Raw genomic sequence first — 16,788 nt, 5'->3', positions numbered from 1 at the left:
GTGATTGTATTTGTAATTGTAAATATAATTATTGTTTTAAAAAGTCAGCGTCACCATCCTTAGAATTAGTAAAAAAAAAACGTTTAGGAAGATATAATTTTAATGTATTGTTTTGTATTTATATTTATATTAATATGGCATTCTAGAGCGTTTAAATAAAAAGTTACATACCATTTACCTGTCATTTATAAAAAGCTTGATTTAAACTGTCTTTTGTTTTATTAATGGGTGCACTGAACAATAAACATGCTGCATTCAGCAAAGGCATCTTCTTTTCTATTTTAGTGTAAATAGTAATGATAACAAAATTTTACACGTATGTCAGTATATTATTTATTTGTGAATGCCTTTTAAAAATATATTATATTGCAAGTCTTGTATTATATCCGGTCTGTGGACGTACACTAAGCCTACTTCAAACCACAGGTTTTTTGGCAAAATATCAGTCAGAGCAATACCCAGAAAACATATTTAACAATGCTTAATTAATTTAAATATATATAAATAAATCGCGTCTACTGTAACAGTTTGGTCGAAAAATAAGCCCATATTTATGAATATATTAGAAAATACATCCAAATTAATACATCTATTTTAACAAACAAATATAAACAAATTAAACGCTCAGCTTAATTAAAAAAAACAGCATTGCACGCAGCAAAACCTTTGATTCCACAAACAGAACCATATTAATTTCCCCTATGATAATCTTAGAGTTTCCTCAACATTAAAGTGAGACGTTATGTTCGATCTGACAGCAGTCACACCCCTCTGGCCCCTTTTATTCACTCCTCTTTTTTCTTTTTCTTTTTTTTTGTGACTGATTCGTCTTATCCTTCCATACAAAGGCATTTTGTTTTTCCTTTTGCCCTCCTGCCGACCCGCATTCCACCAGCACAGAGCAACAGAGCAGGCGTGCAGAAATTGAAGAAGTCTCTGCCGAGCCTTCTGAACTTACACCCCATTGTCAGCCACTTTGCAACCAAAGATTTAGGATCTTGTGAGCCCCGTGGTTATTTGATTTATTTAAGTGAAGCCATATGGACACTGCTATTTATAAATCATTAAATCACAAATAATCTTCTAAATTACGGTTATTGAACCATTATCACACTGTTAATCACTGATAATGTACAGTTTTACTGTTTGTTGTTAGAATAGGGCTTAATTTAGAATGCTTCGTGCTATTGACCTGTTAACGATATTATGCCGGTGCAAGCTGATTTAACTGATTTATCACAGATTATAGCCAAGTGGATCCAAATACCTCCTTTAGAATTGCGCGTCTGTTGTGCGCACGCCCGCAAACCTCTGTGCATGTTTTCGTTAAGCTTGGAGGTGGACAAGTCGCTTATTCAAACAGTAACATCAAAGGGTTAACGTTGACATTTTAGTCCGCCCAACAGATCGCAGAACCAGTTGATAGTATGAAAGGAGATGTTGAAAATATAAAAGATGGGCGTTTCGGTAGCTGGTGGACCACAGATCATGAGAATAAAGAACTGTTTGAATAGGGGAAACGGATGGTAAAAGCTATAATTGTATTTGCCTCGGCAAAATATCAGAAAGGACTTTTCTCGGCCCTTTGTATGTTATTAGATTAATTCCTCGCGATGCCTTCTCTTTCCTTTCTAGGCGCGTGGAGGGAGGACTGTGGACCAGTTGGTCTTTGGTTTCAGTAATCAAATTAACCATTTGCTACATCTTTTAGTCACAACTCGCGTGTAGAAAGAAAAAAATAACATAATGGGGGCCAGGTTGTATCAAGAAAGACTGAACTTTTTAATCGCCATTTATCTTTCTCACAAAAAAGACGAAGCTGACTGAAGGTGAAAAAAAGAGAATTTAAACGGCGCAGAAATTGTGAAAAATCAAGCTTGAAACTCTTGATGCATTCATTCGAGTGACCTCATAAATTTTAATCATCGCTTTTACCCCTCTGTTGCATATTGCATCTAGAGCGTATTTTTGTTTGTATAACCACAGGTGCAACGGTTTTTCTTGTTTCCATTTATTTATTTGTTTGTTTATTCAGCACATAGGAAGTATCATTGTAAATGAATCTTTTAGGTTAAGTACTGATGTTTTGAATGTTTTCTATTTGTTTTAACTTATGCTTTACATACGATCAATAACAAAGGATGTGGCCTTGAATTATTTTACGGTAAGAAAGACGTGAGAAATCATCTTTGGCTGATAAATTTGACTAAGCGCTTTTCTTTCAATCTATCGTGTATTTGAAATAAATATGTTTATAAAACTTATAATAAAAAAAACGTTGGATATCCACAGCTAAGAAATAATTCTTACTGTTTTTGTACAATATAGTTAGAATAATGACAATTTCAACATTTAAGAAATCAACATTACGCATGACTTAAACATATTGTGCTATCCCCAAGACATGGGTGCAAGCCTAGAACCTTGTTACCATTACAAAATTATGTTCTGAGGCAATTTTGGAAGATAAGAGGTCTAATGATTAAGCTTTTTTCTGCGAATTTGCTTTCCTTATTATCTAAACGATAATAATAACGATAATAATAATAACAATAAAATACAAAAAATAAATGAACAACTTAATCAGTTTAACTTAAATTAATTATTTGTGCATGAGGTGAACAAGTTTTACCAAAAGCCGTGTTTGTTAAAGTGTATTTTCAAATAGCCTAGTTTAACATCCAAACAGTTGTCCTTTGCCGGAATGATGATGATTATTATAATTATTATTAAGCTATTACCAATGCGTCATTTGCACTCCACAATCATTTCCGGCTACATTCTTCAGAATGACAGCATAGGCTATGTATCCTGCTAAAATAAGCATGTAGCCTAACATTTATGATAACCACAATGGTCTCTTCAGCTCCTGAAAACCAGCGAGTGCCAAATAAGTGCCGTGCAAAAGAAAAGAGAAACGGAGAGAAGAACAAGTAAAGGAGACGGGGAAATACTATCGAAAATTCAGCCCAAGGTATACCACCGGTTTAAAGGCTTAAAAGCTTGGGGAAAATTGGATCAGGGAGAATCGTCACCCAACTTTCATTATTTCCAAGTGGTGTGATTGAATTAAAGGGCAAGATGGCGGTTTGAGCGAGAGGGCTATACGTGGTGGAGGGGGCTGGCGCGTAATGGTGGGGTATTAAATTCTAATTAGAGATGCAGGGGATCAATGATAGGGAGGTTGGACAGCCCGATCCCCCAGTGCCAGCCCAATAGACTGATGAGTTATTGTCATGTAAAAAAGCGCTAGCAATAAGACCCAAACGCCGTGCTATTGTCCAAGCGGAAAGAGCCAAGTTTATTATGAGGACTATATGCTCTAGAGACCTGGGGCTAGGCGGCTCCTTGGGAGGCTTTTCATAAAACAAGGCTCAGCTCCTATAAAGGAGGGCAGTTTTTGAGCAGGCGCCGAGCAGTGCACATCTACCCACGGCACGAGCCTCCTTCAAACCAGTAAAAATTCAGCCGCCACAAGCTCCCCAACTTCGTCCGCGTTTTGGCTTGCTTTTTTCATGTGCTCCTCGCCAATTTAATCCAATTTGAATTTGACGTTTGTGTGTATTTTTCCTTGGGAGTGCAGCTTTCCTTCTCCACTGAGCCTTTTCAATGTATAAAATGGAGTATTCTTACCTCAATTCCTCTGCCTACGAGTCCTGTATGGCCGGGATGGACACTTCGAGCCTGGCGTCAGCCTATGCGGACTTCAGCTCCTGCAGCCAAGCCAGTGGCTTTCAGTACAATCCCATCAGGACGACGTTTGGGGCCACCTCCGGGTGCCCGTCGCTTACACCGGGCTCCTGTAGTCTGGGCACCCTGCGGGACCACCAGAGCAGTCCGTACGCCGCAGGTAAGCCCAGAGTCACCTTTAGTTCGCCAGCTGAGAGGCACAAGAATCATGGCCCCGGTATATAGGACGCCTTGATTGCTTTCGAAAATGGAAATGTGTTTAGTATTTACCAAACGAAATTTGCTTACACAAATGAAAGAATTTATCACGTTAGAAGCGATTGCAGGCAAGAGGTAATTCAGTTACGGGGTTACACTATCCCAGTCACACCCTAACCGCCAACAAAATTATCTTAAGCTGCCAAAATGATAGGCATAATTTATTTACTTTGCGATGAGACATAAACCTTCGAAAATAATGAAATAACCAGGGACTTAAGCTCATTATTGACACTGAATTGAAGTTGCAGTAGCAACAATAGAACAGATAGAAGCATTTATGACAAGTTTCCAATTCAGTCTCCAATAACATTTAATTAACAGCATTTCACAGATAACACGATTACTCCAGATTTTCATAACTTTATCTTTTATCACGATTTTATCTAATCTTAAACTATTTATGATGCAAGTAACCACTGGACACGCTTAGTTTAGAAACATTATTTGAATTATTTCATTTTCATTATGTGAATCAACAAGTTGTATGTTTTACTTCAAAAGATTTAAGGTGACATTTAGGTACATTTTCTTACAATTACACTTTCATAAATGGCTAACATCTGACTTATGTATTTGAACAGTCCCCTACAAGCTGTTTACCGACCACGGAGGTTTGAATGAGAAGCGGAAGCAGAGACGCATTCGGACAACTTTTACCAGCGCGCAGCTCAAAGAGCTGGAGCGCGTGTTCGCTGAGACTCACTACCCAGACATTTACACACGAGAGGAGCTCGCGCTAAAGATCGATCTCACCGAGGCTAGAGTGCAGGTGGGATTTAGACTTACTTCTTAAATTTCTTAAATTTACAACAGAAAACATGACACAAAGTAAAGACGTGCTATATAATATTACATGACGAGCAATTACGTTTTAGTGGTTTATTTTTATGTTTATGTTTATGCTTATTTTATTTTATTTTTATTTTTTTGTGGTTTAAGAGCAATGTAGCATTTCATAATTCCCATGCTATACATTTCAAAATGTCAATACAGTTATGTGCAATAGTAATAATAATAATAATAATAACTTTTCTTTATTAATATTATGAACATTCATACTAAATAATGACAAAGTTTGTATTACTCAGTACTAATGCAAGTACAATGAAACACGAACAATGCAATGTAAAATATGTTTTAAAATATGTTTTCTACAGGTGTGGTTCCAGAACAGGCGCGCCAAATTTCGCAAACAAGAGCGTGCAGCCGCCGCCGCAGCTGCTGCAGCAAAGAACGGGTCTGGGAAGAAATCTGACTCGCGAGAGGAGGACAGCAAAGAGGCAAAGGCTACCGATCCTGACAGCACTGGTGGGCCCGGCCCTAACCCAAACCCTACCTCCAACTGTGGTGGACCAAGTCCCACCGGCGGACAGGTCAGCGCCACAGGGAACGGCCCGGTTGAACAGGTGAAGACGTCAGTGGCTGGTATGGGAGGCACTGCGCCGAGTCAAGGTTGGGCCTCTGCCCCGGGTACCATCACCTCCATTCCGGACTCTCTGGGCGGACCGTTCGCTAGTGTTCTGTCCTCATTACAAAGACAGAACGGAGCCAAAGCCACTTTAGTAAAGACCAGCATGTTCTGAGATAGTGCTTGATGCAGAAAAGAAACGACGACCGCGAGATTCAACAAACAAACAAGTAAGCGTTTACTCTAGTCACTGACAACTGATAACTGGAAAAAGGAGAATGTCAAAAGAAGGAGAGAGCCCTGTATCTCTACCCACTGGCGTAGAAAAAAGAGACCACTTCTGGTCCTCATTCGACTACTTTCGACGCCATTGGTTTACACCAGAAGCTGGATAATAATACCATAAACATTATGTTAACATTGTGACCTTATCCGGACTGTTTTGTTTTGGCTGTGGTCGTCGACATAATTTCTGACGAATTCAAGTAAACTAACCAATAGACTGCGATGCGCGCTCCTGCTGCAAAGTAAACCCACCAAGGACTCATGAAGATACAATGTCCTTTTTCAGTGTCATTATACATGTCATTATATCTTGGCGCCATAATTATTTGTTTACATTGACTCTAAACGTACCAATAGCGCAAGTTACATGTCTGTATTACAGAATACTGCCAAATGTGGCACTCTGTTATATATTTTTACCTATAAATTTACCAAGCCTTAGAGCCAGGGTCTCTGCAAACATTCATCTGCATATTTACTATTAATCTAAGGCAAATTGTTCTTCAAAATGGCACAAGTACATACTTCATTGTTGACAGGAATACGTAAACGTTTTGTGTGTCTTTCTACAGCTGTGTTTTTGTGGCTCAAATTGTATAGTGTTAAAACGTATTGACGTCCTAGATAAACATAGACCACATCCCCCTTGTAGTTCACTGAGTCTTTATAATGTTTTACAAGTTACAACTGGCGCATTCTTTGGAGGAAAAAGGGAATGGATGCAAAACGTATTTATTTTCTATATTATTTGCATGTTGTCTTCTCCGTCCAATTTTATAATGATTTCACCTATTTTGTGAGCATAATGTAACACGTTTTTGTCCAGGATTTGAGAATTATTTATATGTAGGTAATGGATGCTTATATTTAAGAAGGAAATATTTCTACATGTGCACATAGTTTTTCAGGTGTACCATTGACATGGCTGTTGATGATAAAAACGATTATGATGCTAAAATAGTATTGTCCCGTTTCCTTTTTAAAGTATTCACTTAATTTAACTGAAACGCTGCTAAAACACAATATGCATTCAAAAGATCTAGCTTCGGACGGCCGAGAGGGCGTATATCCTGTTCAGCACCTTGGACAGCCACACAAGGCGCCGGGCTGCTGATATACAGATTTCGGCAAATGATGCTGTCAAGACACTGAAATATATAGACACTATTGTTATTGTTGTTATAAACACAGATATACAGACTGAATTTTATTAGCAGTTTACTCCAAAATTCATAGCTTTTCATACCCTCCGTCCCCCTCCCCACACACATTGATTTTGCATAGTTTGCTTTCTACAATAGACTATTATATTATGACACTCATACTAATGATTCTGGATTGACAACAGAAACTGTTTGATTTCTTATTTTAATCTTCAAATGTCAGTCAGTATAGATCTTACTATGCACATTTACGGTCGTGTATTATAAAACTGTTTTAGTGGCTTTGTTGATTAACGGACCAAGTGGATTGTATACAGACCCATATAGGCCTACATGTGTAATACTCAGCATTAAAAAGGTATATTATCTATATTATCTATTAATATTTTTTCTATAGATGCTCCGATGCAGTAAAAAAAATCATCTGTTCGAATGCGAATAACTGTCTCACAATAAAGTCTCACAATGGCAGAAATGTACTGCTAGTTTTCCAGATAAAATGCAATCACGTTCTTAAGATCATTCATATAACATCGAACACAATAAAGCAATACAATGAAGCAAACGTCTGTTTCAAATCAGCAGCTTGTTATTAAGCAGTATTTAAATGCTATAAAATAAATGATTCCAGTAAGGCAGGGTTTCTGAAACAACGATGCCCAACTTCATAAATGCAAGTGATGAAAAACAAATATATTTAACCGGATTTCATGCGACGTTGTAGGGGTCTCTGCACTTATTATTCTAATAAGTTGCACACAGAACAACACAACTACATTACAGTGATGGACATCAGCGCTGTGGCAAACTAGCTAGCTGCCTAATACAATGCAGGCTTTGCTTACTATTGCATGCTACAGAACAGCTTCGTGCCACAGGAGAAAGAAGTTAAGGAGTACAAAGAAGCGAGCACGGAAGCGTCCATTTTTGCAAACTCTTATTTAAATTAAGGAGGAAATTATGTTGTTAAAAAAAAAAAAACAGGGCCGCGTCTCCCGATAACGATGTATATCTTCTAGCTCTGAAAGCGTCTCTCATGTGAGGTTTCTACATACGTCTCTTAGAACGAGTGAGTAGGCGCTTTAAGTGCTACTTAAGAGTCGCAGTCTGTTCATGAAGAGCTGACAACCTTTTTATGGCCTGTATTTTTTGCGTAATGTTAAAATACTCTTTATTTTAACAGCCGGGAAACTTTTTTTTTTTTCATTCCTCCAATATTCATTGAATTGTCCTCAAACCAGCAATTAATTATAATCCACGTTGCCAGTGTTTTATTTTCACCAATTCATTAGAAGTATAGAGGAGGGCACAATGGCTGTCCTCAAGACATTCACTAATCAAGCGGTGGTCTACCCTTTACTCTCCCAAAGTGATAACGGTGACAACTATGCTGCAGTGAAAAGAGAAAGCGAAGGAGGTAGTAGAAAAGGAAGAAAATGTTAGTAGGAAGACGTCTTGACGGCTCAGTATATGGCCGTTTTTCATACATGGCAAGTCCTTCAATATCTCCTTTCATTACAGTTGTATAAGGCACAGCGCAGTTGTCATTTATTTCTTTGTCCTAACTACAGGTGCGAACGATTTAATCTAATAATTAATATTAATGTATTTTATTATATCTAGCAAATTAAACATAATTGAACAATAAATATAATGAAATTAATTATAAAAACCTATATTAAAATCACACTGTAGGTACAAAATGTGTTGGTCTAACATGGAGCAGTTGACTGCATGACGCTGACTCCATACAAAACATTTCACAACTTTCCGTAATTCTGATTTATTCTTGCGATCGCTTTTACGATCTATTTAGGTTTACTATTCTTGTAAAAGGAGACCAGAAATCGATTTCAACTACATTTCTTATTTCCGTTTTCTCTGCAGAACGAAGGATTTCAGAAGTTTGCCTTTTAAAAAGGCTTGTTTGACAGTGATTTACAAAGATATATTCAGGTCTAAAACTATTTTATAAATTTATCAACATAAAATAAACACACTTTTAACGCTTTCAGGTAGATGGGCAGCATTTCAGATATTGGCATGTATTTGAAACGAATTCGATTTTGTATTTTAAAATAATACAAATTTAAATGTAATCTGTATACATTCAAGTTTGGCATTTTCAAAATAGCCTATATAAAATACTAGTAGTGCGCTAGTAAATCTGCTGAATTTCTGTCTCAACTTCAATCCCCCATCCTCAAATTCGTGTACTCGAGCTGCAGATGTACGTGAGAACGGCTCCATCTAGCCATTTTCTGCTTCTCTGAAGGAAAATTGAAAAAAAAAAAAAAAAAAAAAAAAAAGGATCGATTTTTCATTTTCGAAACATTCTGAATCGGAAGCCAATTCCAAAGTTTGAAGAGAGCCTCACTGAAATCAATAGAAACAAAATAGAATAATAATAACAAAATAAAATAATTCGATATCCCAAAAAGCTGATCCAATTGTTCACAGTAGTTACTGAACTGTTACAACACTGCTGAAAATAGTTATAAGCACACACAATCTAACACAGAGAATTTACAACAAGAATCGTAAATATAATTCGGAATCAATTCTTGAAAATCTTGGAATTAAACCTGGAATGCAAACCTGGATGTCTATCCCGCAATTTCTAAAAGTTAAACAAATGTTATGTATTTTGACAAATGTTATTTAACTTCCATTAAACGATTACGATGAGCCTCGTCTAGCAATGCATGCAATCAGCAGCCAGTCTAATTTCTTATTTCATGGTGGGCCACATTGAGAAAGAAGAGAGGTGAAAATGAATGTTTCTAAGCAGTTGCACATGAAATGTTCCTTCTGAATAGGTCCAGATAAATTTGAGTCTTTTCTTAATTTAATGGCCAATTTCACATGCAGGCCTATTTTCCACACACTTTGGTTTATATTAATATTGTGTATAGCCTACAAATAATGACATGCTAATGTGACATATTTAAATTGAGGTGTTTAGTATTTTTATTTTAAAAACATTTTCATGTATTTGTGACCATCTGCAATTTCAGATATAGGCCTACAACAATTTTAAAATGGGTAGGCAGAGTGGGGGGGGGGGGGGCATTTTCTTTTAGCAGCTCATATTACTGCTGCTGAATTGAGATTCGGATGTCATGAACAATAGAATAACGAGTAGTGTCAGAGAGAAATAGGGATTGTGCGTTCGTGTGTGTAGCACTGTGTGAGGGCATGCAGCACTGATGATGATTTGACAGTTCAGGTTATTCTGGATTATCCTCTTCTTGTGGTGGCAATTAATATCAGATTTCATTCTTACAAATCGATAGTAAAAGAGAGACAGAGAAGAGGAGAAATAAGTATAACTCAGCTTCCTCTATGCAGCAGACACTCACTGTAGCCAAAAACAAAAGAACAATATCTATTACTTCTAAAAAGGGTGAGGCCAATACAGCATTTGAGTTGAGTTTGAGCGCCCTCTCCTGGTACTGTGACTGTTATCACATCTGGTAAGAGAATAAGAGAGTAGGTAAGAGGAAGATAATAAATTAGTTTTATTTGCTAATACACATCAAACAGAATAACATTATTAATTACATCAGTTCATTAACTTTATTCTTCATTTATAGATACAGTCATGGCCAAAAATATCAGCACCCTTGGTAAATATGATCAAAGAAGGCTGTGAAAATTAATCTGCATTGTTAATCCTTTTTATCTTTTATTTAAAATATTCACAAAAATCTAACCTTTCATTGGATAATGAGAATTTTAAATGGGGGGAAATGTCATTATGAAATAAATGTTTTTCTCTAATACACATGAAGTTACCTCCATTTGCCAGTTTAACAGCTCTAAATTTACAATTAACGGCACCCTTTTATTCAATACTTTTTGAAACCTCCATTTGCTGGTTTAACAGCTCTAAAATTTCTCCTATAATGCCTGATGAGGTTAGAGAACACCTGACAAGAAATCAGAGACCATTCCTTCATCCAGAATCACTCCAGATCCTTCTGTCACGAGTCCGGGCTGCAGTTCTTCCATCTCCCATCCTCCCGGACTCCATTCCCCTAACTCCACACACCTGCCGCATATCATTTACCTGACACTCATTATTACACCCTCAGCTGTTCCCCATTGCCACAGACTATACAGTTGTGGTCAGAATTATTGAAACCCTTGGTAAATATGATCAAAGAAGACTGTGAAAATTAACCTGCTTTGTTAATCATTTTGATCTTTTATTAAAAAAATTCACAAAAAGCTAACCTTTCATTGGATAATAAGAATTTAAAATGGGGGGAAATATCATTATGAAATAAATGTTTTTCTCAAACACACGTTGGACACAATTATTGCACCCCTAGAAATTCTTAAGAGTAAAATATCTCTGAAGTATACTCCAACTCATATTCACAATTTTGAGCACTCTAGGGTGATTATGAACATGAAATTATCCAGCCATGGCTTCCTATTTCACAGAAATATAAATAGGAGGGAAAACAAAGCCCAAATTCCCTTAATCATCCATCACAATGAGAAAAAACTAAGAATATATTTCTGATGTGCAGCAAAAGATAATTGAGCTTCACAAATTAGTGAAGTGGCTTTAAGAAAAGAGCTAGAGCAGTGAAAATCCCCATTTCCACCATCAGGGCAATAATTAAGAATTTCCAATCAACAGAAAATGTAATGAAACTGCCTGGAAGAGGACGTGTGTCTATATCGTCCTAATGCACGGTGAGAAGGAGAGTTTGAGTGGCTAAAGACTCTTCAAGGATCACAGCTGGAGAATTGCAGAAAATAGTTGAGTCTCGGGGTCAGAAAACCTTAAAAAAAAATTGTCAAACAGCCCCTACATCACCACATGTTGTTTGGGAGGATTTCAAGAAAAATTATCCTAGCTCATCCAAAAACAAACTCCAGCATATTCAGTTATCAGACAGGAATGGTACTTCAAATGGGACTGGCTTCTATGGTCAGATGAAACTAAAAAATGAGCTTTTTAGCAGCAAACACTCAAGATGGGTTTGGTGAACACAGGGATAAAAAGTACCCCATGTGTACAATGAAATATATTGCTGTATTTGTGATGTTGTGGGCCTATATTTCTGCTGGAGGTCCTGGACATCTTGTTCAGACACATGGCATCATGGATTCTATCAAATACCAACAGATAAAAAATCAAGTGACTGATTCTATTAGAAATCTTATAATGGGTCATGTTTGGATCTTCGAACCGTACAATAATCCAAACACAAACCTCAAAAACACAAAAATGGGTCACTGAGCACACAACCAAGCTTCTGCTGGCCATTCCAGTCCTCTGATCTGAACCCTGTAGAAAATGAGTGAGGTGAACTGAAGAGAAGAAGCACCAACATGGAGCTGTGAATCTAAAGGATCTGGAGTGATTCTGGATGAAGGAATGGTCTCTGATCTCTTGTCAGGTGTTCTCTAACCTCAGCAGGCATTATAGGAGAAGATTTAGAGCTGTTAAACTGACAAATGGAGGTTTCAAAAAGTATTGAATAAAAAGGTGTCGTTAATTGTGACCAATGTGTATCAGAGAAAAACATTTATTTCATAATGATATTTCCCCCCATTTTAAATTCTTATTATCCAATGAAAGGTTAGCTTTTTGTGAATTTTTTAAATAAAAGATCAAAAGGATTAACAAAGCAGGTTAATTTTCACAGTCTTCTTTGATCATATTTACCAAGGGTTTCAATAATTCTGACCACAACTATATATTCTCCTCTCTCTCACCACTCTGCCTGGGTGAATTAATTGTAATTATTTATACATGGTAATTGTTGTGGTGTTCGGTCATCTCTGGAGATACATGCACTGTGTTGCCGTTTGATGTATCCCGTTCCTATACTGTTTTGTTTTGCCTTGTTGGCCTTTTTGTTTCATTATTAAAGAGAGCCTTACCTGCATTTGGACACAGACCTCGTCTTTTCCACGGCGCTCTCTAAATGTGCCGTGACACCTTCAGATTCCCAGCTCCATGTTGGTGCTTCTTCAGTTCACCTCACTCATTTTCTATAGGGTTCAGGTCAGAGGACTGGAATGGCCATAGCAGAAGCTTGGTTTTGTGATCAGTGACCTATTTTTGTGTTGTTTCTGAGGTTTGTGTTTGGATTCTCAAGCCCTTGGAATATCTCACGGCAATTCGTACATATTTAACGAGGTTGCTAAGTCGTATGACCTCACTCGTATACGATTTTTGCTAAATCGTACGTATTTTACGAGTTGCCAATTTGTATGAATTTGTACGAATGACCTACACCTAACCCCGCCCCTAAACCTACCCGTCACTGGGGTTTAGACAAATCGTACTAAATCATACCAGTGAAGTCGTACAAATTCTTATGAATTAGCCACCTCGTAAAATACGTACGAATTGCCGTGAGATAGCGTTGGGATTATTGTATATTATTGTATATAGATGTCTAGGACCTCCAGCGGAAATAGAGGCCCACAACATCAAAAATACACAGTATATTTAATTGTACACATGGGGTACTTTTTATCTCTGTGTTCTACAAACCCATCTTGAGTGTTTGCTGCTAAAAAGCTAATTTTTTTTGTTTAATCTGACCATAGTACCAGTCCCATTTGAAGTTCCAGTCATGTCTGATAACTGAATATGCTGGAGTTTGTTTTTGGATGAGCTAGGAGATTTTTTCTTGAAACCCTCCCGAACAACATGTGATGTAGGTGCTGTTTGAAAAACTTTTTTTTAAGGTTTTCTGACCCCGAGACTCAATTATTTTCTGCAATTCTCCAGCTGTGGTCCTTGGAGAGTCTTTAGCCACTCAAACTCTCCTTCTCACTGTGCATTAGGACGATATAGACACGTCCTCTTTCAGGCAGTTTCGTAACATTTTATGTTGATTGGACATTCTTAATTATTGCCCTGATGGTGGAAATGGGAATTTTCACTGCTCTTTTCTTAAAGCCACTTCACTTATTTGTGTGCGTGTGTTGTCGAATTGATGAAGTTGTTTTCTTAATTTGCAGGTGTTTTTTTCTATTTGCAACGCATTGAGCTCTCTCGGCCACCAAGGCCTGACCATCAGAACTCACAGACACATTCACACTCTCATTTACACCTATGGTCAATTTAGTTTACTCAAATTCACCAATGCATTGGATTGTGGGGGAAGCCGGAGCAAAATGGAAAAACAAATCAAAACAAAAAACTGCCAACCTGTACACGCAAAATGTGAATTAAAAGTTTTTGTTAAGAATGGTCCCTTTTTTGTCAGAACAAAGGGCAAAACAACTAAGAGAAATAAAGATGGCCCCTCACAATAATAACATAAGATTGCTAGCAAACAATGCAAGTCTGGAAGGACTGGCACACAAAAAATTTAATAGAATGTAACTAAACACTTTCATCTTAACAGCCAGTTGGCAACAGCCAGCAAATAGTTGGAATGTAAACTAATGTGGCATCTACCATAGAAGTAAATGGGTAGTTGACAAAAATGCAGTAAAAAAAAAATGTTTATTTTGTGAAAGACCCTTTTTGAAAAAGAAATGCATATGTTTATATAGTGTGAAGTCTGATCTTTGAGAAAATATAAAGGGTCACTAACTTTGTAAATTCTTTCACTGCTTTTTTAAACATTTAAACCAAACTGTACCATAAATTTGTCCTATGGTGTGACATAGCAAAAATTAAGAAAAAAACCCCTCTTAATAATACATAAATAGAACGAGAGAGAATTTATCTTCATTGTTAGACACTTATTTTCATATAATGCTATTTATTATATGGATATGAAATTGCATTGTTTGTAATTTAAAATTATAATTAACAATTTTTTTCCCCATGACTTCTTGGACAATTTCAAGACAAACTTTGACAACAAGAAAACTTTGCTGTCATCCATTCAAACCTGCTGAAAATTATACCATTTTAAGTTGAGTGATATTTGTATCTCCCCTATTGCAATACTGTTTTTTAAAGATGTTTTCAGATAAAAACAAATCTGTGGTTCTTTTAAGTGTGTCCCACCATAAGGACATTACATCACACTAAAGGACAGAAATGGTTGTAACACCAAGCCAGCAGAGGGAGCGCTCACCCGAGTACTGACTGCATGCCGCTCCCTCTGCTTTCATTTCCTGTTTGATGACTTTATAAGCCAGATCCTGAGCACATTACAAACTGCGAAGTATTGCCAGTTTACCTGCCTATAATTTAATGTAATAATTTAAGGTAATGACTGCATTTAAGAACACTGAAAATGATCAAAAAAGGAATAAAATGTAGTTGAATAGATCTTAATTATTTAAAATGCTTTGTAAAGAGACCTTGTCCTCTGGTGTGACATCTTTGTCCTGTGGTGTGACAGTACAGGCATCACACCGGAAGACATTTTCCGTCAAACCATAGGACGTTTCAGCCTTTTTCTGTCAATTAATTACCTTGCTATTCAAAGCTAACCTGTCATTAGCGGTAAACAAGACACATTTGCATAATCTTCCAGGATTATGTAGTTTAACATGCAGTTTTCTCTGGAATTGGCCGAATATGGTCAGGATATGGTATCACATTTTTTTAAAAGATATATAATATCTTTATCACATTTACCAGCACTGGGGCCTACAGTCTCTGAGCAAATTACATATATTGGTTTAACTCTCTGAAGCAGGGAGAATAAAGGCACATTTACATTTCTGTTCATTCTTCTTTGAATGTTTGGTTGCATCATTTTCTTCCGTGCATCTTAATAATCGTCATTGTACTCATGATCTGATGTACAGCTAGATCAATGCCATTATTTGCACAACATAAAAAAGATGTGATGAAATATGTGCATACACAGTGCCAAAACATGTTTAGATCACTACAGTAGATGAAAGATGTCCATAAAAACTTACTTCAAACATACAGTCAGTACCAGTCTGGATATGAACTTTGATTCATATTGCAAATGTTATTAAATGCATTGCAGAGTCTCTATGAGCTGTGCCCTCCTGATTTCTGGTGGTCTTCTGGCCCTCCATGGTCTCCTAATGCAGGTATACTGTATGTGTGTATACGGGAACGCTCCTTAACATTGATATGAAAAATATTGATATTCGGTACCATTTTTTTATACCACAGGGAAAAACTGTCACAATGTTAATGCTATAAAATTTTTGAATTTTAAGAAGTGTGGTAGAAATTCCTTTCCACACCTGACATAAGTTAACCTGAGGCATCTACTGGTGATTCAAATTGATTACGTCTAGTATGTCTACTAGTTAACACCCTGCTCAGTCAGATGTTGTTTCACCCCTTATGAACACTAACATATTTATAATGGGATATTTAGTGTTCCATTAACCTGCTTTATATTATTGGTTCTTCTTATATACTTCAGCACTCTCTGATTGTTTCTGTTACACGATCATCAACCTTATGTCATCAAATGAATTTAAACAAATTCACATGTAACTAAAGTTGTAGTCACTGGTAACATACATTTAAGCAGCGGTCAAAAACATTACCAAATTCAGTGTGAAATACAGTGTCTGATACAGTGTTTTATCTCTCATAATTTTCATGTTAGCCAATATTTATAGATATTCCTTCCATCAACATCCTAAGCTGGAATGAAAATGGGATTCATTTTACCACATACCATCTTCTGCCAACATTTTGAGTCCTATTGGTCTATTAGGAAATTAACAAGCTGATACTACTACAAAATGCTGCAAGTTTGGGTACAGAATCTTCCCACCAGACCTATTTTGAATTCTTACATATTAAATAAGTGGCAATAAGAAAAGGACATACAGTGCTCTCCACTAATATTGGCAACCTTGGAGCAAAGAAGGCTGTGAAAATAAATCTGCATTGTTTATCCTTTTTATCTTTCATTAAAAAAATTCGCAAAATTCCAACCTATCATTGAAGTAAAACAATTGAAAATGGGGGGAAAATCTCATTGTGAAATAAATGCTTTCTCTAGTTCATGTTGGCCACAACTATTGTCATCCAATTAC

General features: G+C 36.7%; 1 protein-coding gene across 1 annotated transcript; it reads left to right on the top strand.

Moving 5' to 3' along the window:
• Positions 1 to 3,609: 3,609 nt before the first annotated feature.
• Positions 3,610 to 5,534, top strand: LOC306853277 (paired mesoderm homeobox protein 2B-like; the record flags this gene model as incomplete). The annotated part of the gene is made up of 3 exons (XM_079390562.1): positions 3,610 to 3,850; positions 4,533 to 4,720; positions 5,109 to 5,534. The coding sequence occupies 3 exons, from the start codon at positions 3,610 to 3,612 to the stop codon at positions 5,532 to 5,534; spliced, it is 855 nt and encodes a 284-aa protein (XP_079246688.1).
• Positions 5,535 to 16,788: the final 11,254 nt, after the last annotated feature.

Source organism: Barbus barbus (genome assembly GCF_936440315.1).
Source record: "Barbus barbus genome assembly, chromosome: 33".
In the NCBI taxonomy this organism is placed as follows: Eukaryota; Metazoa; Chordata; class Actinopteri; order Cypriniformes; family Cyprinidae; genus Barbus; species Barbus barbus.
Note: the sequence above shows the minus strand (reverse complement) of the source record. Positions and strands in the feature narration are given on the sequence as shown.